Source organism: Syngnathoides biaculeatus, chromosome 11 (genome assembly GCF_019802595.1).
Source record: "Syngnathoides biaculeatus isolate LvHL_M chromosome 11, ASM1980259v1, whole genome shotgun sequence".
Classification (NCBI taxonomy): Eukaryota; Metazoa; Chordata; class Actinopteri; order Syngnathiformes; family Syngnathidae; genus Syngnathoides; species Syngnathoides biaculeatus.
This window is the reverse complement of record NC_084650.1, coordinates 24,818,692-24,832,125: the sequence shown is the minus strand read 5'-3', so window position 1 is coordinate 24,832,125 and position 13,434 is coordinate 24,818,692. Positions and strand designations below refer to the sequence as shown.

The window sequence follows — 13,434 nt, the reverse complement described above, 5'->3', positions numbered from 1 at the left end:
AATTTTTTTGTTTGCGCTTTCAATTTGAGCCAGTCCCATCTCCAAACTCCACCTGATGCTTCCTTCAAGAATAGCATCCTCTTAAAGCACTCTTTCTGGGAAGAAAAAAAAAAAGTAGGTGGGTTGATTGAAAACTAAATTGCCCACATATTTTAAGACCGGATGAGCCGAGTCAAATGAATACACGCACTCACTTATATAGACTACAATGATATTACTTATATTGATCTTTCCAAGTAAAAAGTACTCACCTTGCTTTACTTGCTCAGTACGATTCCACAATTTTATCCTGTTGGATTTCAATATGAAGTTTCTGAGCCGTCAAACTTTTTTTTGCATTGATCGCCAACGTTTCGCTGTATCTCTGACATTGCATCCTGCTCTGTCCAAAATCTTAATTCCGTGTACATATCCTTGCGTGAAATAGTTGATACTTATCTCTATGAACCCTCTTGGACAGGTCTGGCAAATTTGTTAAAAAAAAAAAAAAAAAACATACTGCAAGGTTACCGGGAATACGCGATAGAGAATCCACTTCAAGCCTGTTCTGTTCAGTCGCCATTTTGCAAGATTGTGGGACGTGGCAACTGTAGCTAAGGGGGGCCAAGCTGAAGATCGTCAATTGGAAAGGTCCGTTGGCTGGCAACCAGTTCTGCGTGTACCCCGCCTGTCACCCTGTGAGGATAAGCAGCTCAGCAAATGGATGGATCTTGGTCAGTGCTATTGACACTGTTCATGCCAGCAGTGAAAGCTTTGCTGTCCATGACAGCTCACTGCTAATGTCCTATTTATGGGCTCCACATATGTATTATGTTTTGAAATTACCCAATACATTCGTTTACAACGTTCTTCAATAAGAGAAATAAAAGTCATTGAGTAACATATGTAATCGGCAATGACTTTACAATTCGCCGAGGAGATGAAATTCTATTACTGTCCCTGCTCGCTATCCGTACTTGACTCGTCTATAGGGACCGTTCCAACTCCGGCACGCGTCTCCATCCCCGCGCACGCACGCACACCCTCCCCACTCCTAAAAGGTGTTTTATCCATTTTTTCCCCCCACTTGTGGAGGCCCGCTGGAGGATGACTTCCACCCGGCTGTACTGCATGAACGGCGGACATCACCTGCAGATTCTCCCCGACGGGACCGTCCGCGGCCAGAGGGACGAGACGGACGTTCACAGTAAGATGAGGCGTTCAAGGACCCTCCGTGCAATACAAAACAAAACCGGGTCATTATCGTCGCTGATAGCGTCGTGATGCATTCGTGGGTTCCGTTCCCACTCAGTGACGGTGTGGATGTGAGGGCGAATGGTTGTCCGGGTCTATTTGTGCTCTGCGACTTGACAGGGGACCGGTTCTGGGTCCACTCCGCCTTTTCCCGGAGTCACCAGGGATTGCCTCCGGGTTCCAGCACCACACAATAACGCAGTTCTTGCTTCATCAACCTACTGTATTACACAAGTGTTGCTCTATTTATTTATAGTTTCCATTCATCCATTTTCTTAGCCGCTTATCCTCACAAGGGTCGCGGGGAGTGCTGGAGCCTATCCCAGCTGTCAACGGGCAGGAGGCGGGGTACATCCTGAACTGGTTCCCAGCCAATCGCAGGGCACGTTGAGACAAACAGCTGCACTCACAATCACACCGAGGGGCAATTTAGAGTTTGAAATCAATGTTGCATGTTTTTGGGATGTGGGAGGAAACCCACGCAGGCACGGGGAGAACATGAAAACTCCACACAGGCGGGGCCGGAATCGAACCCGGGTCCTCAGAACTGTGAGGCCAAGGCTTTACCAGCTGCTCCTCGGTGCCGCCTTATTTATAGTTTATACAATCATTTTTATGTTACCCATTGCTCTTGTTTTCTCTTTTAATTGAAATATTTTTAGCGCAATATATTTGTCTAAAAGCTATCATGACAATTGATAGCTTATTATTCTTTATTATTATTTTTTCATTATTATTATTATTATTTATTTATTTATTATTTTATTTTTATTATTCTTATCCCTCATGATATTCGAGCATAATCATTCAGGTACTCATCCTTCATAAGAACAATTCCCTTTTGTTTCTAATTCCAAGAATAATGAACATTGAAGTTGTAAGAAGAAAAAGTGTCAAGTAGCAACAGGAATGCCAACATTGTAGATTGAGTTTAAGATGAAGTAATTGTGTGGGATGGTAGCGATTAAAAATAGATTTTTGTCACTTTTAGGTTTTAAGTTGTTGGCTTTTTTGGAGACTTGACCAGACCGGCTGGTAAAGCGTTGGCCTCACAGTTCTGAGGACCCGGGTTCGATCCCAGCCCTGCCTGTATGGAGTTTGCATGTTCTCCCCCCGTGCCTGCGTGGGTCTCCTCCCACATCCCATAAACATGCAACATTAATTGGGCCCTCTAAATTGCCCCTAGGTGTGATTGTGAGTGCGATTGTTGCTTGTCTCTGTCCCACTCTCAAATGCAGCGGGATGCAGTGGTCCACCAAATTACCGTATAGAGCACTGGTGTAAAACTCAAGGCCGGGGGCCAGATCTGACCCGCCACATGATTGGATGTAGCCCGTGACGCCAAATCTAGAGTGTCAATTTCCATGATTTTTGTCAACATCTGCACCAAAATTTCAAATTGTCATACATCATAAATGCCCAAGTTGTGATATTACAAGCATTTATGTGTTACCAAACGTGAATAGTTGAAAACCACATTACCCTTGATTTCGGATTCCTAAACTAGGACATAAATTGATGATGTAAATATGATGTGATGGCTAAATATTTTTGTTTCACAGTCATAGCGGCCCTCTGAGGGAAACCGGAACAACAATGTGGCCCATGAGAAAAAGGAGTTTGACACCCCTGTTATAGAGTTAAATCACGCGCTGCATCAGATCTACACCGGTTATGAAAATAGAGGCGATTTGCATTACCCCCTCCCCTCTCAGCATTTATTTTCATGACTCGGGTGGTGTTTTTGTCAGCATTTTTGCAGCTCAGAGCCGTGGCTCCAGGCGTGGTTGTCATCCGAGGACGACAAACGGGACAATTTTTGGCCATGAACGAGGAGGGCCACTTGTACGCTTCGGTAAGGTTTTGCACATATACGTCAAAATAGAAAGCAGCTCACCTAACATACGTGAAATGACGCCGTTCCGTCTCTCGTGTGTCGTCTCTCAGCCTTCCGTAAATGATGAGTGTCACTTCCTGGAGAGGCTGGAGGAGAACCACTACAACACGTACCGGTCTCACAAGTACCAGGAGAACAGCTGGTACGTGGCGCTGAAGAAGAACGGGAAACCCAAACCGGGTCCCCGGACGCACATTGGACAAAAGGCCATCTTCTTCCTCCCCCGCCGGCTGGATGCCGACACCGGCACTTAGCAAAAAAATGTCATGACTCACGAGACGTCCTCTATGGGTTTTCAATCTGTGTAATATATGTGTGCAGTGTTTTACAAAAATGAGTACACCCTGACATTTATTTGCAATAATTTCACATCGTTCAATGGGACATCACTGAAGAAACTTAGCGACAGTTTTATGCTCTGAGTAGTAAATTTAATGTCCCGTAAACACACAGCCATTAATGTCAAAACCAGTGCGAACAAAAATGAGGACGTATGCAATGGCAAGATGTGAAACCATTGACAATTTTCACTCCCAAGTTGCACGTGATTCTTATGAGGTCTCATGTGTAAGATAGAACCGATTTATTAAATATGGTGTTCTTGCTCTCACACTCTCTAATATTGGTTACATGATTTTTAGTTGAAGCCATTATATAGTATGGGCGCACTCACTTTTGTGTGACACTGAATATCGACCGCATCACTGACTGCGTGGGTTGTGATCTTACTCATTGTGAATGTGATCGTGAGCGGTTGTCTGCACGTGCCTTGCGATTCACCGGGTGACCAGTCCAGGGTGTATTCTGCCTTTAGCCCGAAGTCAGCTCCGACCGGCTTTGAACAGGATAATCCATGGATGTCGACTGCTTATTGGAACGAAACTACAGGATGGCGATTTTACTGATAAAATCTTTGCGCTGACAAAGATTAACCTATTGAAATTTAACAGAGTATAACAGATGCCCTTCAACTTCCACTAACATTGTAGCAATTTTGCCTCAGACGCTGCCACCCAGTGGCCATTATGCACGTGGCTAAATCCGGGTAGATAACTTTTTTTAACCCATGCTATTAACTCCAACATTCAGATAAGTGCTTTTAAATACTGTAACGTGATACCTCTAACAATTGCATCCTCTCGTATAATTTATCATAGAATTATTTTTTTCTTTAAAACGGTATATATTTCTGTCTGCTACTACTCCATCTACATGTAGTTCAATGCTAACCAGTTAGCTGCGGACAAAAAAGGCCTCAGCTCGTGAAACAAAGACGTCAATATTTAAGATGAATCATATACGAAACTTTGTATTTATGGTGAAACAGGCGTCAACAGCTTTTAAAATAACATTACAGGGTCCATTGTGCGCCGTGGTGTCATATCTATACCGATGTGTGAATGTAGTAATCTAAAATGCTGTAATGTGGAAAAATAGTTCATTAAAATCAAAATGGAATGAAAAAAAAATGGTTGAACAACTGTAATAAGGACTGAAGATAGTAAAAGAACCCAAACCAGTGCTGCTAACCAAATGTAGATACTGTAGTTATTGATGATGTAGCTTTGGCCAACTATGCATGCATACAGCTAATTGTTGAAGTTGAGTACTGGTGTTTTACAAAATATGAACATGAATAAATATGTTGCATAGCAAAGTTTACCTTGTCATTGCTTGCTTGCAGTCTGCCAACTCGGGGCCCGTGAAGCCCTTTAAGACTTTTGCGATCAGGAAATAAACTTGAATATTTGTAGCTTCAGCAAATAGACCATGCACAGGAATTGTATTTAAAAGTGACATTTATTGAACCAAATCTTCCTTTCTGTACAGTCATAACAACAAAACCTCAAAGATGTCCTCTACAGCACTTGAAATTTACATCAAAGCCCAAACAGTAAAGTTTAAATCATTAAGGCAAAAAAGAAAACTGTTGTGCTTCCATGGAAAAATCTTCTGACGTGGAAATCAAGAAAAGAAAAATGATCACAATGTGATTTTAAGCATGAGGTCAAATGATTTTTGTCAGTCATTTAAAAGTGCTCCTGCATAAAACATTCTTCAATTTTTATTTTTTACCCAGACAGTAAACCTCTTAAACTCAATTTCAAATATGTGAAAATAAAGTCTAGATCACAAGGGGGGGAAAGCAAAATTTTGGCATGTTGTAAATACAGCAGTAAATTATCTCCTAAAATCTCACCTGGGTTTGTGTGATCCCAGCACAGATGACTCCGCATATTGGAACTCTCGCATTCATTTTTCACTTCTTTGAAATCCTTTTTGAAGAATAAAAAGTTCCTCTCCTCCATATAATTGAGCAAAAACGGGCAAAAATCACAACATGCATGATGTGCTGGAAACGCTGCACCTGAGTTGTACAGAACCAAGCATTTAATAACACTAAACCAGTCATTCCCAATCTGCTAAGGAAAAGTATCCAATATAACTTCATTGGTCAGAACTTTTCTTTTTTTTAAAACCACATCTAACGTGTGGACACAACATGTATCTCATTTTTGTAACACTTTAGCCGGGCAGTAAAATATGTCTTTAGTGCAATGAAGGTTGGGAAACGCTGCACTAGACAAAGTATTGGGAAAGATTTCTTGCACTGTGTCCAAATGACTTCATTTCGGTGAATAATTCAACTTTACTTGAAAACACTGTTCTAACCCTCAAGCCTCAAGTTGAGCTATACTGCGCAGTCATTTACAGCTGTGCAAATGTGTGAAGAAAGCCTATACAACAGTCACGATAAAACCATGAGGAGGCGCTATAGAGTGAGTTGCATGCTTATATGGTGCATGTTCAAAGACTTGTTGGAACTTCCAAGAAGCCATGCTTGGAATTATAGCAAAACAATATTAAGGCATCACTTATTAAATGTTACACACAAGATGGAGATACCATGCGCGACTAATGACTACACTGAGGGACGAGTACCGCTAACCACTTTCCGTGAATAGAATCGCAAACAAAGAGTCAACCATTTCCCCAAATCGTTTGTTTGCGTGAGGGGCGTCTTTTTCCGTTTGATTTCTGCGCTGTGTCATCATGTCCTCTTCCTCCACATCTGAGCAAGTAAATTAAGAAAATAGAAAGTATATTAGTTCTTGCACAGAAATGACCACCCAATCATAGTGACGTTGGACTCCATTTGCCCAATCAAACGCACCCAGGCAGTCACATGACAGCACACCAAGTCTTAAGTATAATCATTAAATCATTTCTTCAATGTTATTTTGATGTACTTAAATATCAACCTTGTAATGTCTTACAATTTTTGTATTTTCCTCCATGCAGTACTGCTGCTGAAATAATGCACATTTCTCCATTGTGGGCATGGGTTAGTTATCATACATGTTTGATAAATTTACAATGTTCAAATCTGATTGTACCGTTTTGTATGGGGCTGGAGCTTTGGATTTTAAAATTACAATATTGTACACATAACTGCGGGCTGCCCGCTGTTTTTGCTCTCGCCATGAGAACATCCTGCTTCGCTGGCCAAAAATGTGGTGTGTCACTAAGACAATTTCTTGTGGCACAATTTGCCTAAAGATTTTTTTTCAATTGATTGAGCTAAAGTTATATTGTTGTGTGATAATTTAAATTGCACATTACCATTTTATATTTGTGTAGTTGATGTTCATGCTTTGGGTAAAATGGAGAAAAAAAAAAAAAAAAAAAAAAAAAACGTTAAATTACTCAAGGTAATCTGAACCTGAGTATTTGAGTTTTCAATAAATACTTGCTCTTATGCAAGTAAAGAGAGGCCTATATTTTTCATTTACTCGAGTCACATTACTCTAATTTAACAGTACCATTACTTGAGTACAATTAATGGCCACTCTCCTCACCTTTGGTGCTCGTCCACCGACCAAGTGTTTGTATTTGTATTGATTTGTATTTCCAAATTTCTGACATTTATATGAGCAAGCGGTTCTTTAGTTCTGCCGCGCTGCGACGTAACGAAGGTCCCACCTCGGCCTAATAGATGAAGAGCACCCTTGTTCGGGGCAGACTCGCGTAGGTGGGATCACCCAGTTTCCGCACTCGGGAGTAGTTCACAAAGCCCCTGACGAACAGCATGAAGCCTGCGATGCAAACAAAGGAAGTTGACTAGTCTGACAACAATTACTATTATTCTATTTATTTATTTTTTAGCTCACCCAGGGCCAGGAAGACCCACCACAGCCAATACTGGCCATCAAAGTAGCCAGGGAAGTAGGTAGAAAACTGCAAAGAGCAGGAGACAACCAATCAGCACACAAGACAGATACTATAAATGGAAATACATAATAATGCAGGTCTCCCCAAAAAAAAATAATGCCTTGCCACTACAACTGTCAGCAATGAAACTAGAAATAAATTACAGTGGACTTTTTTTGTAGCATAAAAAGAACAATACAAATGTGTTTTGTACTTTTTTCAGCAACTTCAATTGTGCATGTGGCAGGGTTTGGGATTGAACCTCTGTCGCATCAAACTTTCTCGAACCAGCAGTGCATACGTGTCATTAATCTAAACGAGCTCTCACCCTGACGATCAGAACCCATTTGATGAGGGACAGGCCAAAGCCCGAGATGGCTCCGTAGCGACCGGCGGCTGACGTGGTCAAGCAGAAGGACAAGAAGAAGCCGATCCAGTTGAAGAGAAACGCCACTGAAAGACACGAGTTGTAAACAGTTCATTAGTTTTTGGGTTTTTTTTTTTCCAATCTTAAAAATTTGTTGATGAGCAGGTCAACATAGTGTGTGCGACCTCAGTTCAATCGGCATGCATTTCCCTTATCTTCGGCTTATTTTGCAACACGTATGGAAAGCCTTTTGAGCATTTGATATCTTTGGTGTCCATCTTGAGGTCCACAGTTCTTGTCAGACCTTTGTCCTCACCTCCTTCAGCGTGTTACAATGATTCGTATCTTTCAAGCAACATTTTTCCCACTACTCGTGACAACATGGACCTTAAGATGGACATCAAAATTGTAAACACATTATATGTACATACACACACTTTTTTTCTTAATTCAATTTACTTGTATGAGTTACTGATCACAATGGTAAAAAAAAACTAATATTCAAATGATTTAACTCAGTGCAATTTTTTTTTTATATCCACTGTTGAAGTGTCTTGTTCCTGTTTTTGCAGGAGCAAAACGGTATAAGATACTTTCTCAAGCGTAACTTTGCTTTATTTTGTTAGTTTACAAAGGTTTTACTGTTATTTTATAAAGATTTTTATTATTCTTTCAAATTATTTATTACTATATGTATTTATTACTAATCATTTATTATATATTTTCTTATTTTATTTTTATTATTTTATAAAGATTTTATAGTTAAAATTAAATATTGTTCAACAACAACAATTGTTTTTCCACATCTATATTGCATTTGACATTCATTCTGATTTGAAATGGATTCAAATTGACCCCTCCGTGGATATTGCGCAATCCGCGTCACTGACCAATCAGAGGCCAGAGATCTGCATAAACCAAACCCCGTTTTTGCTCTCGCCATTTTCTCAGACAACATTGCATGGTCCAGTATAGGTTTTGTTAGCGTTTTATCGCGTATTTGGGTTATTTAACAAAAAATATGGTTAAGAGGTGTAGTCACGGACTTTGTAATAGTGACGACAGGTATCCTGAAAGGCTAGTTGGTGGAGTTCGATTCGTACCCTTTCCAAAACCGAAGACCCAGTACGAAAAATGCCTTTGATGGATCAAACTTTGTGGAAGACTGCATCATCAACTAAATCCATCTAATATCAATCGGAACACATATGTTTGCACGAAGGTATGCCCTATATTTGATTTTCAATACATGTCTCGTATAAATGAATTCGAAGTTCTTCGCTAGCATAACACTGCTGCGTGTGAACGATTGCCACACTTATTCTTTGTTGCGCGATATTTAGCGATGATCGGACTGCACAAACATGATTTCTGCTGGCTCGCGGCCGCGAAGCTTAACCAGACTGTGTTTGCACGAAGATATGCCCTAAATTTGATTTTTAATACACGTCTCGTATAAATGAATGAGACGTTCTCCGCTAAATAACGTGTGAACTATGACACACTTCTTCTTTGTTGAGCGATATTTAGCGATGATCGGACTGCACAAACGTGTCGCTTTCTTGCCGGCTCGCGCGCCGAAGCTTAACCAGACTGTGTTTGCACGAAGATATGCCCTAAATTTGATTTTTAATACACGTCTCGTATCAATGAATGAGACGTTCTCCGCTAGCATAACAACGCTACGTGTGAACGATTGACACACTTCTTCTTTGTTGAGCGATATTTAGCGATGAACGGACTGCACAAACGTGTCGCTTTCTTGCCGGCTCGCGGCCGAAGCTTAACCAGACTGTGTTTGCACAAAGATATGCCCTAAATTTGATTTTTAATACACGTCTCGTATAAATGAATGAGACGTTCTCCGCTAGCATAACACCGCTACGTGTGAACGATTGACACACTTATTCTTTGTTGAGCGATATTTAGCGATGATCGGACTGCACAAACGTGTGGCTTTCTTGCTCGCTCGCGGCCGAAGCTTAACCAGACTGTGTTTGCATGAAGATATGCCCTATATTTGATTTTTAATACACGTCTCGTATAAATGAATGAGACGTTCTTCGCTAGCATAACATTGCTATGTGTGAATGATTGAATGAAATCAGAAGCATGGCGTCTCTCTCAGTTCAGAATGTATTGTATTTAGAATCTATAATATATCGTTGATTTGAATGAAATCAGAAGCATGGCGTCCGTCTCAGTTAACAATGTATTGTATTGTATTTGCCATTTTTTAAGAATTGTTTGTCTTACGTCAGCGCACATGGCGTGACGTCACTTCAGGAGGCGTGGTTAAGTGCCCTGTACGGAGGGCTCAATTATTCAACAGTTGCTCACTGCTTGAGTTGAGGAGTTTTACTTTTTTACTCAAATAATACTAAAGTAACAGTAATCTTAATTGAATACAATTTCCAGCTTCTCTACCCACCTCTGGTTATAGGCTAAAATTGTCCTACCGGTCTGCAGAAATACGGTTGTGGATATAAATATTACTAGTAAGGCAAAATTGTTCTAATGGTGTCTCCAAGAGAAGAAATGGCGAACATGTTTCTTACTGAAGAACGTGAGCATGAATATGCCATCATTGCCTATTCGCAGCTGATCGGCATCCTCAAAGTTGTCCCGAGCCACAAAGTCCTCCTCCTGCAAAGATGGAAGTAATGCTGCTTTGTCTCACAGGAATAAAGTGGACGCGTTTGGTGATGAAGCAACGACTTACCGCCACTGTTTCGTTGACGAGGGGAACGATGGCCTCTGCCTTGCTTCTCTCCGCTTCATCGTAGGAGGGCAAAGTCGTGGCGACGCTGTAGGATGGGGGGTTGGGGAATCTGCTGCCGTCTTCCTTGTATTCAAAGAAAGCTGGGGGGGGGGGGTGTTAGTTGTTTAGTTGCAAATACATATCCATGAAATGTTGCCTTTGCGTTTTTAACAGCTCACTGTAGTGCTAAAAGCATACACACTCTTGTAAGGACAAAATTTAACTAATACCGTTTGAAATTACTGCGTAACTACTGAGTCTGACATTTTCTAGCACTGCTTGAAAGCGTGGGGAGTATTCGTAGTACCCCATATAGTCCCCTTAACGTATCCCACAAAGCTTTTTAAAAAGTAGTAAACAACTAAAAACCGGCATTTGTGTGTGTGCATGTGAGTGCTCCACCACCCCCGGAACCCTTGTGAGGATAAGCAGGTCAGAAAATGGATGGATGGAAATGATGAGACGGGCATGATGGGAGGAGTTTCATCTATTGTCACAGAGCTTTGAGCAAAGAGGGCGCGGACGATGGCAGGGGTTAAGAGGAATAGAAACACAACACTTTGTATTGCATAAGATACTTGTGGCCAAAAATAATAATAATAAACAACAACAAAAAAAATCACCTGTTACAGTATGTATAGACACATAGATACGAACATAAAGGTTCCACTGTACAGTGAGTGAGTGACTCGTGAAAAGGGAATGAGTGAAACCATTACAAAGGCAGCCCAAAGATATTCTTCCAACACAAATATGCAGCATTCATAACCTCGCAACACCTCGTGTCGGTACTGCCGTGACAAAGGACCCTCTGCATATGGCGAATACTAAAAGCAGAGAACGGAAGAAGAGGGGGGAATACATTAGGGTGATATCCATCCATTAGTGTTGCGTTAATGGACCAATCCATCCAAGGCGAGCCTTTCATGTGCTGCGTATTAACGCTTGCTTTGTGTCTTTTAGCCAAAATCAAAGACTGCAGTCAAGTGAGTCAGTGGACTCACACCCACGTACAACATGTATGACCTGGCCATGAACCACACTACTGGTGGAGACTGTGCATCTGAATCCATCTCTAATATATAAATCTGCCTTTCAGAACATAGTACTTCACCGTGAAGTATTAATCTACAATGGATCACAAAGAGAGCTACTTACTAATATTTTATGCAGTCCCAAAAAAAAAAAAAAAAAACAATGGGAGGAGGTAGAAGATCACAAGACTGGGTAACATGAGGGGAAAAAAGTTACCTGGTTCAACTAATTTTACGAAAAACTATGAGCATTACCAAACACCAGTTTTAACACTTCAATCTACTCCAAGTTTAACAAGGGATTTTTTTTGTAGGCCGGCAATTCCTAGGTTGTCTCACCAGTTTTTCTCTATGTGTGGATAATGGTTTTCACCGTGGCTCGCTAGAGTCTAGCATTAGCTTGTCAACAATTTCCAGACTGACGGACGTTAATAACTCAACTGATTTTAAATTTGTTTGAATTGTGGTGTTGTGTTGCAGCTTTTTGGGGGCCCACTTCGTTGAGTTACATTTTATGAAATGAATTCTTTATTGAACATGGTCTGGAGGTAATTAGGCTTGGTGTGGTCAGTGAAAATGCAGGGAGCTTTCCATAAAATATGATTAGCCATAGTTAAATCATAGTCATATCATACAAAAAGGGGCAATTACTTTTCAACGAGACAAATTAGCTTTGAATAGTTTTTTCTTCTCTTAATAAATAAAATTGTTTGAAATTTGCACGTTATGTTTACTTGGGTTATCTGTCTACTACGTATTAACATTTCTTTCATTATCATTAAAGTGGGGACACTATGTCTCAAAAAAAGAATTTGAAAGGGGGCAAATATTTTTTCACAGCACTGGTATAGTATACTGGATAGGTTTAGCAAGTCTCCCATTTGGTTGTTCCAACTCGCAAGTCAATGTGATGAGGTAGAAAGCTTCCGAACCTGCATTTGCTGCAGCAACGCTACTGTAGGGAGGGGGTGCATCCGGGGCAGGACCCTCTTGAGATGTCGGGAGGGTCTCCTCTTCGTTCACCAGCTAAGTGTTAAACAATGAACATGTCAATAACGAATGACTCAACATGCCGACGAGGATGAATATGAGCACGAGGCAGTTATTAGCGTAAATATAACCCATCGATAAAAACAACGTAATTACTAAACCGATGTTAAAGAAAATGCGCATTCGTGTGGCGTGCAACATGTGGTCGTAATACGAAAAATCTTCAACGAGTAAAATAATATATAAATATTTGGCAACCGGGAAAAAACGGATTTCATCAACGAAATTAATGGACGTAAACATTACACGAGAAAACGTCCATCTACACCGAAGTTATAATATTAAATCCGCGCAAATAACATTAAAATCAGTGCACTTTGTGCTCTCGGACATTGTCGTTGATCGATGACATTTGAAGTTGCCTCTTTTGCAAAAATTAATTTCGGCCCAGCTAATGCTAACTAACCCTGGGAAATACAAAACGAAACGGTCAGAATAGTATAAACTCGCTAGACACACGGCTCGTTGTGATTTTAAGTGATTTGTGTATGATTTATTACGGGGGAAACACCCATACAGTCAAACTACTGTCCGTTTGTATCCAAATGTTAGCTCGTTAACGCCAATGACAAGCTAACAGCGAGCTAACGTGAAGGTAAAAAGGCGAGCGTCGTTTACGGTAGACTAGACTTACTTACCTCTTGATATCTGACGTTGCTGTTCTGCTCTGCCATCGTGGACGAGTGTAATGAAAAGGTTCTCTTCCCACCTTGGCAGTGAAAATATGACGAATTTAGAACGGCCCTAGCCGACGGAAAGATCGGCGATAACGCGGCCTCTGGTCGGCCACCTTCTTCCTTCTCAGGCTCCTCCAAGGTCTGATGTTGCCTTCACCGCTTTCGACAAATGTGCATTCGATAGTTCGCGCGTGACAGCGACA

The 13,434-nt window shown here is 41.0% G+C and overlaps 2 protein-coding genes across 2 annotated transcripts; one reads left to right on the top strand and one right to left on the bottom strand.

Moving 5' to 3' along the window:
- The first annotated feature begins 269 nt into the window (after positions 1-269).
- On the top strand, positions 270-4,778 carry fgf1a (fibroblast growth factor 1a). Its single transcript, XM_061835370.1, has 4 exons — positions 270-713; positions 1,075-1,186; positions 2,985-3,088; positions 3,181-4,778. Exons 2-4 carry the CDS (start codon positions 1,087-1,089, stop codon positions 3,382-3,384), a joined length of 408 nt encoding a protein of 135 aa, XP_061691354.1. The 5' UTR covers positions 270-713; positions 1,075-1,086; the 3' UTR covers positions 3,385-4,778.
- A 133-nt stretch (positions 4,779-4,911) lies between these two features.
- LOC133508864 (NEDD4 family-interacting protein 1-like) lies at positions 4,912-13,430 on the bottom strand. The gene is made up of 8 exons (XM_061835369.1): positions 13,193-13,430; positions 12,437-12,530; positions 10,432-10,571; positions 10,268-10,355; positions 7,671-7,795; positions 7,303-7,369; positions 7,115-7,227; positions 4,912-6,203 (listed from the first exon to the last, which is right to left on the bottom strand). The coding sequence occupies exons 1-7, from the start codon at positions 13,226-13,228 to the stop codon at positions 7,121-7,123; spliced, it is 657 nt and encodes a 218-aa protein (XP_061691353.1). The 5' UTR covers positions 13,229-13,430; the 3' UTR covers positions 4,912-6,203; positions 7,115-7,120.
- Between the last annotated feature and the right edge of the window lie 4 nt (positions 13,431-13,434).